Raw genomic sequence first — 19,513 nt, 5'->3', positions numbered from 1 at the left:
AAAATCTGTTCACTACGTTTTGAGTTACGTTGGGGACAGACAAACAAACAGAGATAAAAACATATCCTCCTCCAAGAAAGTTGGCAGAAGTAAATATAGACTACTCAAAACAATGCACCAAAACTAGACCAATTCTCAAAGCAATCCCTGAGGCAGGCTTGTAGTACTCGAGTCCAACTCGTGCCTTAATTTTAAGGACTCGTGACTTCACTTGGACTTGGACTCGTGCATTAACTGCATTCAGACTCGTAAATTGGAGATGAGGACTCGGATTTTTTCTTTATTTTTTGTAACATGCCCATAATAATTTGGCATAAGATATTTATATCTACATTAATTTTTATACTAATTTTGTGCAAGAGAATGCACATTCACCTGTTCATACGTCATGTTCAGGAACAAACTAATGTTAATGGCACTAAAATGCCTGGAGAGAAGCTCCTAGGATTGTCCGCTTTGCTGATACAGACTTCTCGTGCAGTGGGAAAAAATGCACTGCTGTGTGTTCCATATGTAGAAGAACTATCGAGGAGACGACGGGAACGACCTCGAACTTCAATCGTCATCTGGCAAGACTCCACCCAGAGAAGCAAGTGAGACGCTATGTTCATTGCCCTGTTGATAGCAGGGCTTGCTTGCTGACTGATGAACTAGCTAGTGTTAACCCTATCTCATGTTATTTGCCCTGTTGATAGTGGGTGGGGCTTGCTGAGCGATGAACAAGCTTTTTATCTGTAGCCTGTTAACTAAAATGGGGCAGTCGAGCAGTAAAGTTAGTCCAACACAGTAGCAGAGACGCTTTCACATAAAGGCAGCAACAGCCACCGTCAAATGGTGTGGTTGGAGTCTTGTTCTTGGACTCGACTCGGATCAATAGTGGGTTCGACTCAGACTCGACTCGAAATTTTCTTTAATGACTTCAACTTGACTTGGACTTGAGCACTGGGGACTCGAGACTGGACTCGGACTCGAGGTTTAGTGACTCGACTACAACGCTGGCCTGAGGTGACCATCAGTGATGACATTTCAGAAAAACAACACAAGCACTGTTATAGAGCTTCATCTAAAAGTGCCCGATCTTCTCAGTCGACACTTCGAAGCTCTGGTACACGGCATAACATCATTACCTTTTGATTTTCCCCTTTTGCCCTGCCATCCAGAGTGTTTGCAGTCATGGTTTTGACCCTTTCCTCTGGACTACTCTTTTGTATAGGGCTGTTTTAATGAAACAGTCATTTTGGTATGGTTTAAGTCTGTCTCAGTCTTAAAATTCCAAGGTCTCTATTATGACAGCTTTTCTAGGCAAAAGTATTAAATTCCTCAAACAAGTGTGCTATATTCATGGCAAGAAGACCTTTTTTCTCAGTACGCACAAGTTTACATGATTGATTTATATGCTGGAGCTTGTACTAGTACCGTATATAGAGGAGCCTGTTGTTTGTACCTTGCAGCTGCACACACCCGTCGTCTTGTTGCAGTCTCTTCTGAAGCCTTTGTTCACATCACAGTTACATGGGCCACAGCTTGGGTAACCCCACCATCCTCGAGGACATGGCTGGTTTCCTCTGTGTGAATGCATGTGTGACAGAGACAGAGACCAGTAGGAACACAGGAAACATTAGCTGCTGAAATCCGTCAAACAAACAACAAGCAGCTGGAGTAAGCACTTTCAGCACAGACCAAAGATACTTAAAGAATTTTCTTTCACATGCCAGTGTTAGAGGCAGAAGTGGGCTTAGGGCTAGCTTTTCATGTCTGAGCCTCAGAGGCACAACACCAAATAACGTGTGTTTGCTTTTGAAAGAGATGTCAAAAACCACTCAACAATCCAAATTAGTGAGGAAATTATTAAGTTAGGTCAATAAAACATGACACAATGTTTAAGCCAGGATTTATAAATTTTATTCTATCCATATTCACTGGATATGAGCAATTGTGCACTCTGATTGGCTACTCTACTACTAGGATATCAGCTCATATACCGTGAGTAGAGAAAAACAAAATGATGGCGCGTGTTGCTGAACCAACCAAGGACGAAATAAAAACTCTACTCGAAAACAAAACCCCCGAAAAATACAAAAAAAAAACCAACAAAATATGGAATGAAAGTATTTGATGGTAAGAATGTATCTTTTTTATTTTTCAAGAATTATTATTTTGCATTTTTCACAAATTGCTACTATCATTTCGCCGGTTTGTTTACATTCTACGCTGAAATGATTTTGTCGGACGTTTTGTATAAAGTTTTTATTTATCGAATTTGTAAAAAATAAAAATAAAAATGCTCTGTTTCTCAAAATCCAGTGAATGTGGATGGAATAAAACAGTTATTCCACTCAATCTCTTTGTACATGTACATTACAGGGAGGGTAACAATGGTCTTGAATTTCCTCCATTTGTACACAATCTGTCTGACTGTGGATTGGTGGAGTCCAAACTCTTTAGAGACGGTTTTGCAACCTTTTCCAGCCTGATGAGCATCAACAACGCTTTTTCTGAGGTCCTCAGAAATCTCCTTTGTTCGTGCCATGATACACTTCCACAAACGTGTTGTGAAGATCAGACTTTGATAGATCCCTGTTCTTTAAATAAAACAGGGTGCCCACTCACACCTGATTGCCATCCCATTGATTGAAAACACCTGACTCTAATTTCACCTTCAAATTAACTGCTAATCCTAGAGGTTCACATACTTTTGCCACTCACAGATACGTAATATTGGATCATTTTCCTCAATAAACAAATGACCAAGTATAATAATTTTGTCTCATTTGTTTAACTGGGTTCTCTTTATCTACTTTTAGGACTTGTGTGAAAATCTGATGATGTTTTAGGTCATATTTATGCAGAAATATAGAAAATTCTAAAGGGTCCACAAACTTTCAAGCACCACTGTATGTTTGTGCTGTAAAAAGTAGCATTGTGATTCTGAATAAAGAGTTAAGTTTTCAAAAGCTGTGCCAGCATCAACAATGTTTTTTATAGTACAAATATGAGGTGCCATTTTACAAAAGTTATGTTAGTGCACGAATAATGTGTATTTCGTTTAGTCATATTTTGGAGGAGGTTAAAATAATTCGATCATGATACGGAGTTTTCGTCTTGCTGTTTTCTTTGAAATTTAAAATGCCTTTGTCATCATCGGTAATTTCATTACAGCTGGTTTATCAAATGACCAATCAGACAACGTTACAACGTTAATCCCAGCATTTTGGACTTCACTCTGCTGTTGTTGAATGGTAAAAAATGATAAAAATGATACAGAACCACAAGTTCTACTGGTTCCAGTTTTCTTATTTTTTTTGAACGTACAGATGAAAAACACCTGAGTGACTGAGAACATTCAGGTTTCTGGTCATTTTTGTGTATGCTGTACAATGTAAGGCTTGTCAGAAAACTGAGGAGGTCAGAATGAAGAATGATTGGAGAAGGTCAGAGGAAATAAAAGCTACCTGTACTGACAGTACTGCCCGTAGTAGTTGTGTCCACACTCACAAGTGTAACCGTGTTTTCTGAGAGGCTTGTGCATGCAGCTGGATGTGTGTTCACACGGGTTCAGCAAGCACGCGTCCACGCAGTCACTCCCAAAGTAACCTGGTACACAGCCCCAACGCAAACACTTAACACTTTTCACACATGACTACACCCCCACACACACACACACACACCCCACGTTTGAACACCTGTCTGGTGCTTTGGAATGTAATATAATACATTAACAGCTTTCTGTGAATAGCGTTAATCTGATTAGCCAAATTAACCTCAGTTTTAGTCTATTGTGTGAACATGAATAGTACACAAGCCAGAGATTCATGCTAACTTTTCTGCAAGTCTTGCACTGAACCTTAATGTGCAGGAATGAGATCAAGACCTTACATGAACCGCACCTGGCTCACACACACAAGAATGGGAGGCCCAGGTGTCTTTGCAGTGGCTGTGTGTGGGACACACACTGGACACACACGCGTCAGGTATGTCACATCCGTCCTTCACGCGCACCCTCAGAGCCTGATGCATGTTAATGTTCCCCGTGTTGGTGGAGGTCTCTCCCATCCGTACGCCCTACAGAATAACATACCGTACACATAATACATAATAACAGGACTACGAGTGTGTGTATGTGGTTGTACTGTATGCATACGTGGTTCTTCCAAAATAATTGAAACCTTTTAAGTACAAGGGTGCTTTCATTTTCAGTCATTAGAAGAGTATATTGTGTGTGTTCAAGATGAAACTCACCTGCATGCAGCCATTAAAGCCATTCAGCACAGAGCTGTCATTTTTCATCAGTCCTCCAACATACAGACTCTTCAGCTTCAGTCCTGGCAACTCATTTCCAATTTCCACTATCCTCTACACATCAAGGTTGAACACCCAGAAATATCAGGAAAACCCAAATAAATATCACACATACTCCGCAAACTAAGAAACAGTAATTAAATAATATTTGCAGGCATTGAGGTGGTATATCAGATATATTCCATTCAGCTAGCATGATACTGAACGAGTTGAAGACGAGTTATAGCTGAATGGAATATATCTGATATACCACGAAAAAAAGCCAGCCAATATTATTATCATTGTACATACAAATTGTCTTTTCCAGTTTTTCGATGTCCGTTGGTATGTTTTTCTCTTGCAAATATGCATGAAGAATATCTAATGAAGTTTTGGTAGCCTTTTAGGTGTTCAATGCATCTTTCTTTTTCCCGGTGAACAAAGAAATGCTTCTGCACATGCACAGCAGAAAACTTTCTCATTGAATATTCACATCAGCTCTGACATGTGACGTCATGTTGTCTTGACAATCATACAATACTGTAAATCATATTCAACGCTCATTCCCCATTGGGTAGAGTGACGTAATACACGTAGGATAAGCGATATGCTACAGTAACAATATTGCATGCTATCAAACAAAATGAATGAAACCCGCTAGAAGGGAAAAGAATACATGTTTTTATTCCATCGAAAAAGTGTCCTGTATGTATAATATTTATTCCAGTTATTTCACGAAATCGAGTCATACATGAGCTGATAGCAGACGAGGTGCGTAGCGCCAAGTCGGCTATAAGCTATGTTCGACGAGACTGAGTGGAATAACTATTTTATTCTATCCACATTCACTGGATTTTGAGAAACAGAGCATTTTTATTTTTTGCAAATTCGATAAATAAAAGCTTTATACAAAACGTACAACAAAATCATTTCCGCTGAGAATGTAAACAAGCTGACGAAATGACAGTAACAATATGTGAAAAATGCTATAATAATAATGATTCTTGAAAAATAAAAAACATGTTCTTACCAAGGGCGGCACGGTGGTGTAGTGGTTAGCGCTGTCGCCTCACAGCAAGAAGGTCCTGGGTTCGAGCCCTGGGGCCGGCGAGGGCCTTTCTGTGCGGAGTTTGCATGTTCTCCCCGTGTCTGAGTGGGTTTCCTCCGGGTGCTCCGGTTTTCCCCCACAGTCCAAAGACATGCAGGTTAGGTTAACTGGTGACTCTAAATTGACCGTAGGTGTGAATGTGAGTGTGAATGGTTGTCTGTGTCTATGTGTCAGCCCTGTGATGACGTGGCGACTTGTCCAGGATGTACCCCGCCTTTCGCCCGTAGTCAGCTGGGATAGGCTCCAGCTTGCCTGCGACCCTGTAGAAGGATAAAGCGGCTAGAGATAATGAGATGAGATGAGATGTTCTTACCATCAAATACTTTGATTCCATATTTTGTTGCTTTTTTATTTTGATTTTTGGAGGTTTTCTTCTTCTTTAGGGTTTTTTGGCGGTTGGCAAACCAACTTAAAGGTGCATTACTGCCACTGACTGGGCTGGAGTATGGAACATGCGATATGGGGGGGAACTATATTCTTTTAGCTATTTCTGTTTCTTTTAAATACTTGATAATTTTTGGGGTTTTGTTTTCAAATAGTTTTTATTTCATCCTCGGTTGGTTCAGCAACACACACTACCATTTTGTTTTTCTCTACTCACGATATATGGGCTGATATGCTAGTAGTAGAGTAGCCAATCAGAGCATGCGATTGCTCATATCCAGTGAATGTGGATAGAATAATAAATGATATACTCTGCTGGTATATACAACCCCGATTCCAAAAAAGTTGGGACAAAGTACAAATTGTAAATAAAAACGGAATGCAATGATGTGGAAGTTTCAAAATTCCATATTTTATTCAGAATAGAACATAGATGACATATCAAATGTTTAAACTGAGAAAATGTATCATTTAAAGAGAAAAATTAGGTGATTTTAAATTTCATGACAACAACACATCTCAAAAAAGTTGGGACAAGGCCATGTTTACCACTGTGAGACATCCCCTTTTCTCTTTACAACAGTCTGTAAACGTCTGGGGACTGAGGAGACAAGTTGCTCAAGTTTAGGGATAGGAATGTTAACCCATTCTTGTCTAATGTAAGAATCTAGTTGTTCGACTGTCTTAGGTCTTTTTTGTCGTATCTTCCGCTTTATGATGCGCCAAATGTTTTCTATGGGTGAAAGATCTGGACTGCAGGCTGGCCAGTTCAGTACCCGGACCCTTCGTCTACGCAGCCTTGATGCTGTAATTGATGCAATATGTGGTTTGGCATTGTCATGTTGGAAAACGCAAGGTCTTCCCTGAAAGAGACGTCGTCTGGATGGGAGCATATGTTGCTCTAGAACCTGCATATACCTTTCAGCATTGATGGTGTCTTTCCAGATGTGTAAGCTGCCCATGCCACACGCACTAATGCAGCCCCATACCATCAGAGATGCAGGCTTCTGAACTGAGCGCTGATAACAACTTGGGTCGTCCTTCTCCTCTTTAGTCCGAATGACACGGCGTCCCTGATTTCCATAAAGAACTTCAAATTTTGATTCGTCTGACCACAGAACAGTTTTCCACTTTGCCACAGTCCATTTTAAATGAGCCTTGGCCCAGAGAAGACGTCTGCACTTCTGGATCGTGTTTAGATACAGCTTCTTCTTTGAACTATAGAGTTTTAGCTGGCAACGGCGGATGGCACGGTGAATTGTGTTCACAGATAATGTTCTCTGGAAATATTCCTGAGCCCATTTTGTGATTTCCAGTACAGAAGCATGCCTGTATGTGATGCAGTGCCGTCTAAGGGCCCAAAGATCACGGGCACCCAGTATGGTTTTCCGGCCTTGACCCTTATGCACAGAGATTCTTCCAGATTCTCTGAATCTTTTGATGATATGATGCACTGTAGATGATATGTTCAAACTCTTTGCAATTTTACACTGTCGAACTCCTTTCTGATACTGCGCCACTATTTGTCGGCGCAGAATTAGGGGGATTGGTGATCCTCTTCCCATCTTTACTTCTGAGAGCCGCTGCCACTCCAAGATGCTCTTTTTATACCCAGTCATGTTAATGACCTATTGCCAATTGACCTAATGAGTTGCAATTTGGTCCTCCAGCTGTTCCTTTTTTGTACTTTTAACTTTTCCAGCCTCTTATTGGCCCTGTCCCAACTTTTTTGAGATGTGTTGCTGTCATGAAATTTTAAATGAGCCAATGTTTGGCATGAAATTTCAAAATGTCTCACTTTCGACATTTGATATGTTGTCTATGTTCTATTGTGAATACAATATCAGTTTTTGAGATTTGTAAATTATTGCATTCCATTTTTATTTACAATTTGTACTTTGTTCCAACTTTTTTGGAATCGGGGTTGTAGTACATGCATGTGCAATACACATTACATTTCTCCAGAAAGGTTTTTATTATGTTTATAAGCTTTGATCTACGTATTACTGATGAGACCAAGTTTAATGACTAACAGACAATGTAGTCAGGTGGAAACAGATGACACACTCCTCTATGCCCCAGTGATTTGGTTAGTACACACCTGGAACATTCCATAGTCCAGAGAGACCAGCGCCATGTACTTAATGTCCTTCCCATCCTTTCCACTCTTCAACTCCACCAGGATGTGATGCCACTCACCATCACTAACCCGTACCTGTGGAAAATCCAGCAGAGCCACACGGCGTGCACCCATGAACACCTGGAAATGCACGTGCATGTTACTGACCTGTAAGACAAAAAAAAAGAGAGAACATGATTGATTTTTTCTTTATTTTTTACAGTTTTTAGATGTTTTCTTTTCAAATCCTCATTACACTTTTGTCCTAAAATTCAGCTTGCCTTATTAGATAAATAGACCAAATTAGCTCAGAAGCAAGATTCTCCTAAATTTGGTCTTTTCACACATAAGTCCAAAAGTGATTTAGTTGGTTTCACATTGCAATGATTTCCAAATGCACCATCTTGTTAGTCCACATAGGTGTTTGTTGATTGTCCATGAATTTGGTAGTGACATAGGCCATCCTTTCTTTTATATTTGTCCTGTTTTGCCTTTATTGCTGTTTGTCTAGGATTACCACCAGCACCTTATGGGGTAAGAACAGAATAGTATGCGCATTGAAAATTAACAGTTGTTCCACGAAATCAAGACATACATGAGCCGATAGCTGACGAGGCGCATAGCGCCAAGTGGAATATCTGTTTTATTCTATCCACATTCACTGGATTTTGAGAAACAGAGCATTTTTATTTTTAGCAATTTTCAATAAATAAAAACTTTATACAAAACGTCCAAAAAAATAATTTCCACTTAGAATGTAAACAAACTGGCGAAATGACAGTAGCAATTTTTGAAAAATGCTATAAGAATAATTCTTGAAAAATAAAAAAAAGATACATCCTTACCATCAAATACTTTTATTCCATATTTTGTTTTGGGGTTTTTTTTTGTATTTTTTGGGTTTTGTTTTCAAGTAGAGTTTTTATTTCGTCCTCGGTTGGTTCAGCAACACGCTCCACCATTTTGTTTTTCTCTACTCACGGTATATGAGCTGATAGTCTAGTAGTAAAGTAGCCAATCAGAGCGCATGATTGCTCATATCCAGTGAATGTGGATAGAATAATAAATATTATACCACAATGCGGTTAAACTGTCGAATCAGAACATGATTAATTTTCTATGAGTACGGCTCTCATAGTAGTTCTGTCTGTAACATAAACAGCAGGGTTAAATTAATGCACTAATTCTAATATGCATTTGTTCCTATAGTAACAGTTCACACACAGGCACTTGTATGGCAGGCGCTGTACATAATCTAACGCTAATAATAAACTTATTAATAGAATGTATTGGTTAACCAAAATAAAATGGTGACGTCTTCTGTTCGGAGACGTTTACAGTGGAGCTTGAAAGTTTGTGAACACTTTAGAATTTTCTAGATTTCTGCATAAATAGGACCTAAAACATCATCAGATTTTCACCCAAGTCCTAAAAGTAGATAAAGAGAACCCAGTTAAACAAATGAGACAAAAATATTATACTTGGCCATTTATTTATTGAGGAAAATGATCCAATATTACATATCTGTGAGTGGCAAAAGTATGTGAACCTTTGCTTTCAGTATCTGGTGTGACCCCCTTATGCAGCAATAACTGCAACTAAACGTTTCCGGTAACTGTTGATCAGTCCTGCAAACCGGCTTGGAGGAATTTTAGCCTGTTCCTCCGTACAGAGCAGCTTCAACTCTGGGATGTTGGTGGGTTTCCTCACATGAACTGCTCGCTTCAGGACTTTGACTTGGCCATTCCAAAACATTAACTTTATTCTTCTTTAACCATTCTTTGGTAGAACGACTTGTGTGCTTAGGGTCGTTGTCTTGCTGCATGACCCACCTTCTCTTGAGATTCAGTTCATGGACAGATGTCCTGACATTTTCGTTTAGAATTGGCTGGTATAATTCAGAATTCATTGTTCCATCAATGATGGCAAGCCGTCCTGGCCCAGATGCAGCAAAACAGGCCCAAACCATGATACTACCACCACCATGTTTCACAGATGAGATAAGGTTCTTATGCTGGAATGCAGTGTTTTCCTTTCTCCAAACATAACACTTCTCATTTAAACCAAAAAGTTCTATTTTGGTCTCATCCATCCACAAAACTTTTTTTTTCCAATAGCCTTCTGGCTTGTCAATGTGATCTTTAGCAAACTGCAGACGAGCAGCAATGTTCTTTTTGGAGAGCAGTGGCTTTCTCCTTGCAACCCTGCCATGCGCACCATTGTTGGTCAGTGTTCTCCTGATGGTGGACTCATGAACATTAACATTCGCCAATGTGAGAGAGGCCTTCGGTTGCTTAGAAGTTACCCTGGGGTTGGGGGCGTCGTGGCTCAGGTGGATAAGGCGCCATACCATAAATCCGGGCGATCCGGGTTCGATTCCGGCCTAAGGTCATTTCCCAATCCCTCCCCGTCTCTCTCTCCTGCTCATTTCCTGTCTCTACACTGTCCTATCCAATAATTTAAAAAAAAAAAAAAAGGTGAAAAAAAGAAGTTACCCTGGGGTCCTTTGTGACTTCGCCGACTATTACATGCCTTGCTCTTAGTGAAGTTTGACTACATTATAGTTGTTGACACTGAAGGACTTAGGGCTTTAGAGCTGGCTGGGAAGACGACCATACATCATCTTTGTTGTTCCACCACTCCTGGGGAGGGTAACAATGGTCTTGAATTTCCTCCATTTGTACACAATCTGTCTGATGGTGGATTAGTAGAGTCCAAACTATTTAGAGATGATTTTGTAACCTTTTCCAGCCTGATGAGCATCAACAATGCTTTTTCTGAGGTCCTCAGAAATCTCCTTTGTTCGTGCCATGATACACTTCCACAAACATGTGTTGTGAAGATCAGACTTTGATAGATCCCTGTTCTTTAAATAAAACAGGGTGCCCACTCACACCTGATTGCCATCCCATTGATTGAAAACACCTGACTCTAATTTCACCTTCAAATTAACTGCTAATCCTAGAGGTTCACATACTTTTGCCACTCACAGAGATGTAATATTGGATCATTTTTCTCAATAAACAAATTACCAAGTATAATATTTTTGTCTCATTTGTTTAACTGGGTTCTCTTTATCTACTTTTAGGACTTGGGTGAAAATCTGATGATGTTTTAGGTTGTATTTATGCAGAAATATAGAAAATTCTAAAGAGTTCACAAACTTTCAAGCACTGTATGCAACATTAATGGAATATGGAATGAGTCTCCAGTGTCATGGGCTTTGAAAAAGTCAGTAAGTTACCTCACAGAGCTGTCATGACAGAGAAGTTTCTCTGTAACATGACGGGTTTTGAACTTTTGTGTCTTATTAACTTTAAAAAAAAAAGAAAGAGAGAACACAAAAGAGAGGCTGGTGAATGAACAACTGTTTATAGTGATAATAGATACATAGCCATTTCTCATTTCAGTCCACGGTGTTATATGAAAATAATCCACGTTTGCTTTGCCTTGGAGGGTGGCACAGTGGTGCAGTGGTTAGCACTGTTGTTTCATAGCAAGGGGGTTCTGGGTTTGACCTTTCTGTGTGGAGTATTGTTTTCTACCACAGTCCAAAGACATGCAGGTTAGCTCAACTTGCTACTCTAAATTGCCCTTAGGTGTGAACGTTTGTTTGTCTCTGTGTTAATCCTGCGATGGATTGTCGAGCTAGCCAGGATGTACCCCACCTCTCACCTGAAGTTAGTTGCAATTGACTCCAGGTTCCCCTGCAATCTTGACAGTAAGCAGTGTGGATGGATGCTTTGCGTTGGGCCATATCACACCACCTTGGTATGGATTATTTTTGTATAACAGCACAGGCCTTTGTGGGTTCTCATCTCATCTCATTATCTCTAGCCGCTTTATCCTGTTCTACAGGGTCGCAGGCAAGCTGGAGTCTATCCCAGCTGACTACAGGCGAAAGGCGGAGTACACCCTGGACAAGTCGCCAGGTCATCACAGGACTGACACATAGACACAGACAACCATTCACACTCACATTCACACCTACGGTCAATTTAGAGTCACCAGTTAACCTAACCTGCATGTCTTTGGACTGTGGGGGAAACCGGAGCACCCGGAGGAAACCCATGCGGACACGGGGAGAACATGCAAACTCCACACAGAAAGGCCCTCGCCGGCCACGGGGCTCGAACCCGGACCTTCTTGCTGTGAGACAACAGCACTAACCACTACACCACCATGCCGCCCCCTTTGTGGGTTATTCCTTACATATAATTTTTTGATTGTCATCAAAAGTCCTGAGAGCATGCATCCTCTTATTTCAGAATCAGAAATTCAGACTGATTTTGACACAAATTCAGACTGATTTTGACACGATTTGAGACAAATTTCCAACCTTGGACCCAAATATGAATGCGGGGAACAACGAACGGGCCTTGTAGTGCGACATAACCAAAGAACAGCGATGTGATATCTGGGAACTACACTGTGGTCCTTGATAGCTATGACTGACAATTTCTTGACCCTCCTCCCTGAGGATATGAACGATGATTGGTCGGGATCAAACATATAGTGTTGCCAGTCTCCCAACCAAGACACGGCAAGAACTTGTGGCACTAATATGACATTGTGATCATCGTGAATGAGAAAAGTATTGTGTAGCCTGATCCTAGCACTAAAAATGCTGCTTTACTACTAAAAATAAATCACGTAACTCAGACGTCATACAATTCACAGACAATATGATGCATTACTCCATAATTTACATATTCTACAACTGGTAGAGTGTTCACATCTTTCAAAATAAACTGAACTGCATCAATCAAGTGTGAACTGCTTCATCTCAGCTGTCTATGACTGCGTACTGGTGAGCAGCAATGTGTGGAGTGAAGAAAACCCACATATACTCACCAGTAAGCTGAATTTAGACAACTCCCCAGCACTGGCCTGGAGCAGAGTGCCTGCACTTTTACGGGTACGAAACATCAGGCTGATATACCACGGGATTGTTATAGTGATGTCAGGTTCGCTCCATGAAGCCAAGGCATAGCCATCAAAGCGCAGCGGTGAGAGCATCACTGAAGACAGAAAAGCATATTCAGCATTACTGCACAAAACAGCTCTGAAAAGAGAACAATTATCCTCAACAAGCTCCTTGAGGAGACATGCTTCCTTTGATCGCACCTTTGTGGGAAGTTAAACATACCTGCAGCAGAAAGGAAAGTTTTTGATGTTGCGACCAGGCTTTTTTAGGCTGAGGAAAAAAACGGCCCAAATGTTTGTGTGTGGTCGAATATTTTCCAGTCAACCAAGAGGGAGCCGCCTAATGAGGACCACGCAGCATTCTTGCTTGTTGATTGCTTGAGGCGAAACATTTTACTTCAGCATGTCAGGGCCAGATGAGCTGGACGAACAGCAGTGAGGAAAGACCTGGCACTCAGACAGGCTACATATTGGCTACATGTGTGACACTTGGAATTATGGAGTTTTTCTATATGCTGACGTGCTGTGAGTTTTTGAACAGCACTACTAAAAATATGTCTGTCTTTCTTCAAACATACAAGCATCTCCGTGCCAAAAGGGTTTATACTGAAAGGGGAAAAAAGGCTTTTGTATAGGTCATGGCAGTTATTAGGTTTGAAAATATCTCTTCTGACATCAAGTTATTAATTTTAAGAAAACAGCAAAAAATCCAAGTCACACAATTGTCTGTTTAATCTACATGGAATTGATCAGCCAAAACATGGTTGCCTTTTAGTTCTACTCTTTAGCTATGAGACTCAAGTACAGTGCCTTGCAAAAGTATTCACCCCCCTTGGTGTTTGTCCTGTTTTGTCACATTGCAAGCTGGAATTAAAATGGATTTTTGGAGGGTTAGCACCATTTGATTTACACAAAATGCCTACAACTTTAAAGGTGCACATTGTTTTTTTATTGTGACACAAACAATAATTAAGATGAAAAAACAGAAATCTGGAGTGTACATAGGTACTCACCCCCCAAAGTCAATACTTTATAGAGCCACATTTTGCTATAATTACAGCTGCAAGTCTCTTGGGGTATGTCTCTATTAGTTCAGCATATCTAGCCACTGGGATTTTTGCCCATTCCTCAAGCCAAAACTGCTCCAACTCCTTCAAGTTACATGGGTTGCGTTGGTGTACAGCAATCTTCAAGATATGCCACAGATTCTCAATTGGATTAAGGTCTGGGCTTTGACTCGGCCACTCCAAGACATTTAAATGTTTCCCTTTAAACCACTCCAGTGTAGCTTTAGCAGTATGTTTAGGGTCACTGTCCTGCTGGAGCGTGAACCTTCGTCCCAGTCTCAAACCTCTGACTGACTCAAACAGGTTTTACTCCAGAATTGCCCTGTATTTAGTGCCATCCATCTTTCCTTCAGTCCTGACCAGCTTTCCTGTCCCTGCAGGTGAAAAACATCCCCACAGCATGATGCTGCCACCACCATGCTTCACTGTAGGGATGGTGTTCTCAGGGTGTTGGGTTTGCACCACACATGGCATTTCCCCATGATGGGCAAAAAGTTCAATTTTTGTCTCATTTGACCAGAGAATCTTCTTCTATGTGTTTGGGGAGTCTGCCACATGCTGTTGGGCAAACTCCAAACATGATTTTTTAAGCAATTACTTTTTTCTGGCCACTCTTCCATAAAGTCCCACTCTGTGGAGTGTACGGCTTAAAGTGGTCCTATGGACAGATACTCCCATCTCCACTGTAGATCTTTGCAGCTCCTTCAGTGTTATCTTTGGTGTCTTTGTTGCATCTCTGATTAATGTCCTCCTTGCCCGGTCTGTGAGTTTTGGTGGCGGCCTTCTCTTGTCAGGTTTGTAGTGGTGCCATATTCTTTCCATTTTGCTATAATGGATTTAATGGTGCTCCCTGGGATATTCAAAGTTTGGGATATTTTTTATAACCCAACCCTAATCTATACTTCTCCACAACTTTGTCTCTGACCTGTTTGGAGTGCTCCTTGGTTTTCATGTTGCTTGCTTAGTAGTGTTGCAGAGTCAGGGTCCTTCCAGAACAGGTTGATTTATACAGACATCATGTGACACTTTGATTGCACACAGGTAGAGCTTAATCAACTAATTATGTGACTTATGAAGTGAATTGTTTGGATCAGCTCTTATTTAGGGATTTCATACCTATGGTGAAATCTGGGGGTGAATACCTATGCACCCTCCAGATTTCTGTTTTTTTTTCATCTTAATTATTGTTTGTGCCACAATAAAACAACAATGTGCACCTTTAAAGTTGTAGGCATGTTGTGTAAATCAAATGGTGCTAACCCCCCAAAAATCCATTTTAATTCCAGCTTGTAATGTGACGAAACAGGACAAACACCAAGGGGGATGAATACTTTTGCAAGGCACTGTAACTAACAGCAATCAATGTACCATCAAGCATAATAAATACTTCTGGGTGGAGCCATTAAAAGGTGCTCGGTGGAAACCTTCAGCAGAGAGTTTTTCTTTCACAAAACTTTCCACATTAACCTCTAAGCTAAAACACTTAATCCAAAATCCCACAAGAAAACTTTTTAGAAGGAAGTGTCACGTCAGCACGCTTGGTGTGCCTCCAGTCTGCTCTGGGTACGTTATATGTCACTCTGGATAAGAGCGTCTGCTAAATGCCTGTAATGTAATGTAATGTCATGTAAAATGTCACGTCAGCATGCTTGGTGTGCCTTGAACTGTTAGTCTCATCCAGGCGCATCTGTGCGCTGCGTGCACCACAAGGACTAATTATTACATGCACCTGTCCCTGATCAGAGCGTAATCCAGTGTTGTGGTCGAGTCACTAAACCCCGAGTCCAGTCTTGAGTCCCCCGTATTCAAGTCTGAGTCAAGTCCAAGTCATTAAAAAAAATTTTGAGTCGAGTCTGAGTCCAAGACTCCAACCGCACCATTTGACGGTGGCTGTTTCAGCACCATTAAAGTTAGTTTGTTCCTGAACATGACGTATGAACAGGTGAATGTGCTTCTCTTTGTCAGGGAGTGTGAAATATTCTGTCAGAGATGGTTGGGAGACGGATGTAAGTGCAGAAAGTGTGTTTATTAATACAAGTGAAGACATAAACAATCCAGAACGGCAGGCAAAATCCTAAAACAGTGAAACAGGCAATAGGTCGAGCGAGGCACAAACAGGCTATCGTAGACTCGGCAGAATCAAAGACAAGAAACAGGAAATCAGGGATCAGGAAGCCAAATAAGGAAAAAGGCTCGGTAATGTGTCAGCAACGCAACTCAATACTTCGCAAAGTAAGTGTGTTTTCACAGTTTTTATATAGGCGCACTGATTGTGCCTTAATCCTGTGCAGGTGCGAGTCGTTTATGGCATGCACGAGAGTCCGCTTGACACACGCGCTGTCTGGAGCACGCCCAAAAGTCTATCTGATGCATGCGCCAAGGCGCGCAGGTGTGACACTCTTGCACAAAATTAGTATAAAAATTAATGTAGATATAAATATCTTATGCTAAATTATTATGGAATGTTACAAAATATAAAGAAAAAATCCAAGTCCTCGTCTCCAGTTTACGAATACGAATGCAGTTAAAGCACGAGTCCAAGTCCAAGTCATCAGTGCTCAAGTCCAAGTCAATTCACAAGTCCTTAAAATTAGGGCACGAGTCGGACTCGAGTCCAAGTCCCGTATTCGAGTACTACAAGCCGGGCGTAATCACAACGTGTGTATAAAACGACTCAGAATACACAAAGACTTTGCGAAGTATACGTCATGTACCCTGTGTCTCACATTACCAAGCCTTGCAATCGGTTTAGTTACTCTGGCTCCTGACTTTGTTTATTCTGACTCTGCATTTTGCCTTGCCTTTAATGTTCTGTTCATGCCTCGTATGACCCATGCCTGTTTTACGACTCTGCCTCTTCCATGCACCTCCTTCAAAGACATGTGGTTAGGTTTTAACATGGGGCGGCATTTGGCTGAAGTGCCCTTGAGCAAGGCACCTAACCCCCAACTGCTCCTCAGGCGTTGTAGCATAGCTGCCCACCACTCTGGGTATGTGTGTATTGCTCACGTGTGTGTGCATGTGTGTGTTCACTGCTTCAGATGGGTTAAATGCAGAGGAGGAATTTCACTGTGTACTTAAGTCTGTGCTTGAGTGTATGTGTGACAATAAAAGGCTTTTTGGCTTTGCCTCCTGCTTTTGTATCACATGTGCATGCCTGTTAATAAACACCTTCCTGCGATTACATCCATCTGCAACCCCTTTAATGATGAAGTAATAGCATAGTAAGCATAGTACATATTTTTTATTAAGTTATGTTTAACAACCATATTATTATCAGCTTTTCTGTACAATTCTACTTTCAATCTTTAAAAGGCTGGGAGTCTGTTTTATCCTATTAGGTACAGTGGTGCTTGAAAGTTTGTGAACCCTTTAGAATTTTCTATATTTCTGCATAAATATGACCTAAAACAACATCAGAGTTTCACACAAGTCCTAAAAGTAGATAAAGAGAACCCAGTTAAACAAATGAGGTCCTCAGAAATCTCCTTCGTTCGTGCCATGATACACTTCCACACACGTGTTGTGAAGATCAGACTTTGATAGATCCCTGTTCTTTAAATAAAACAGGGTGCCCACTCACACCTGATTGTCATCCCATTGATTGAAAACACCCGACTCTAATTTCACCTTCAAATTAACTGCTAATCCTAGAGGTTCACATACTTTTGCCACTCACAGATATGTAATATTGGATCATTTTCCTCAATAAATAAATGACCAGGTACAATATTTTTGTCTCATTTGTTTAACTGGGTTCTCTTTATCTACTTTTAGGACTTGTGTGAAAATCTGATGCTGTTTTAGGTCATATTTATGCAGAAATATAGAAACTTCTAAAGGGTTCACAAACTTTCAAGCACTACTGTACCTGTGTTGAGACTTTAACAACCTTGCTTTATAACGAGTGGCATAAGCCAGCCAAATCCAGCAGTCGGGTCTCAAAGAATTAGTTCTGATTAAGCTCTTTGAAAATGTTAAGCCACTGTGTGATCACATTTCCTACTCCAAATCTAAGTGCACAGTTCATCACATCCAGCTTGTCACACTGCACGTGGTGTGCTAAGAGATGTCACCCAGCCAACGACAAATGGATTGACCTGGCACTCAAGAGTTCTCTAAAGCATAAACTAAATTAAGCGGGAATTTCTGTGCAATATGTAAGGAAAAAAAACAGAGGGTGTGCTGTTATAGGAATTTATTCTATCCACATTCACTGGATATGAGCAATTGTGCGCTCTGATTGGCTACTACTAGGATATCAGCTCATATACCATGAGTAGAGAAAACAAAATGGTGGAGCATGTCACTGAACCAACTGAGGACAAAATAAAAACTCTACTCGAAAACAAAACCCCAAAAACTACAAAACTAGATAGAACTTGACGCCAACGGCGTCAATGGGGATGCCTCCGCCTGGTAGACTACACACCTTATTAAGTTGTGATTTGGGGATGGACATTTGACCTCATAGTAATCTTGACCTGTGACCTTTTAACCTCAAAATCTAGTCAGTTCATGTTTGTCCCCAAATGCACAAATGGTGAAAGTTTGGTGAAACTCCTTTCATTTGCCTTGGAGATATTGTGTTCACAAGGTTTTCGGACAGACATTTGACCTCACAGTGGCCTTGACCTTAGACCTTTTAACCTCAAAATCTAATCAGTTCATGTTTGTCCCAAAGCACACAAATGGTGAAAGTTTGGTGAAATTCCTTTCATTAGCCTTTGAGATATCATGTTCACAAGGTTTTGGGACGGACGCACGCACGGACGCATGCATGGACACACGCACGCACGGACGGATGGATGGATGGACGGACGCACGGACAGACGGACAACCCGAAAACATAATGCCTCCTGCACCTTAAGGTGGCGGAGGCATAAAAAAGCAATAAAATTATTTAATGGTAAGAACATATCTTTATTTTTCAAGAATTATTATTATTATAGCATTTTTCGTAAATTGCTACTGTCATTTCACCAGTTTGTTTACATTCTAAGCGGAAATTATCGGATGTTTTGTAGAAAGTTTTTATTTATTGAATTTGCAAAAAATAAAAATAAAAATGCTCTGTTTCTCAAAATCCAGTGAATGTGGATAGAATAAAACAGTTATTCCACTCAATCTGGCCATACATGGCTTCTAGCCAACTCAGCTATCAGCTCATGTACGACTCGATTTCGTGGAATAACTGTTAATTATTTAACAGTGCAGTGGCATGATGCGGCCTGATGTAAAGTGTCATCAAAGTTATTTTCCTTCTAAGTTACAAGTCTGATTAATTGTGTGTCTCTGCGTTTCTGTGTGTGTTTGATCATGCCTGTCTGTGCATTTGCCTGCAAAGGTTCTCCTACCGTGTTCACAGTTCCTTCCTCCATAGCCCAGTGGACATTTACAGGAGTATGCGTTCCACTTGTTCACACACAGCCCTCCATTGTGACACACACTGCTGCTGCAGAAATTGCTCTTTGCCAGACAACCTGGAACAGTATGGACCTTGTTCATTAATCATGAATGAACCAAAGGCCCTCCTTGGATTCTACAGAAGATGGTGTGGTGGAGTATTGAATGTGTGTATACAATAACTCACCTGCAGCAGTGCCGTTGTTAGCAGTGAAGCTGGCCATG

The 19,513-nt window shown here is 40.8% G+C and overlaps 1 protein-coding gene across 2 annotated transcripts in view; it reads right to left on the bottom strand.

The window, feature by feature from the left end:
• Window positions 1–19,513, bottom strand: part of celsr1b (cadherin EGF LAG seven-pass G-type receptor 1b) — a 146,999-nt gene that overhangs the window by 41,893 nt on the left and 85,593 nt on the right. For both annotated transcript variants that reach the window (XM_060928140.1, XM_060928141.1), the window contains exons 7-14: window positions 19,476–19,513; window positions 19,240–19,365; window positions 12,744–12,910; window positions 7,872–8,057; window positions 4,240–4,353; window positions 3,888–4,062; window positions 3,453–3,594; window positions 1,445–1,565 (exon numbers count right to left, since the gene is read on the bottom strand). The exon at window positions 19,476–19,513 is cut by the window's right edge and continues 126 nt beyond it. In XM_060928140.1, coding sequence (XP_060784123.1) covers window positions 1,445–1,565; window positions 3,453–3,594; window positions 3,888–4,062; window positions 4,240–4,353; window positions 7,872–8,057; window positions 12,744–12,910; window positions 19,240–19,365; window positions 19,476–19,513 — 1,069 coding nt within the window. The remainder of the gene's footprint in view (window positions 1–1,444; window positions 1,566–3,452; window positions 3,595–3,887; window positions 4,063–4,239; window positions 4,354–7,871; window positions 8,058–12,743; window positions 12,911–19,239; window positions 19,366–19,475) is intronic.

This window comes from Neoarius graeffei, chromosome 8 (genome assembly GCF_027579695.1).
Source record: "Neoarius graeffei isolate fNeoGra1 chromosome 8, fNeoGra1.pri, whole genome shotgun sequence".
In the NCBI taxonomy this organism is placed as follows: Eukaryota; Metazoa; Chordata; class Actinopteri; order Siluriformes; family Ariidae; genus Neoarius; species Neoarius graeffei.
This window is presented reverse-complemented; position numbering and strand designations above follow the sequence as displayed.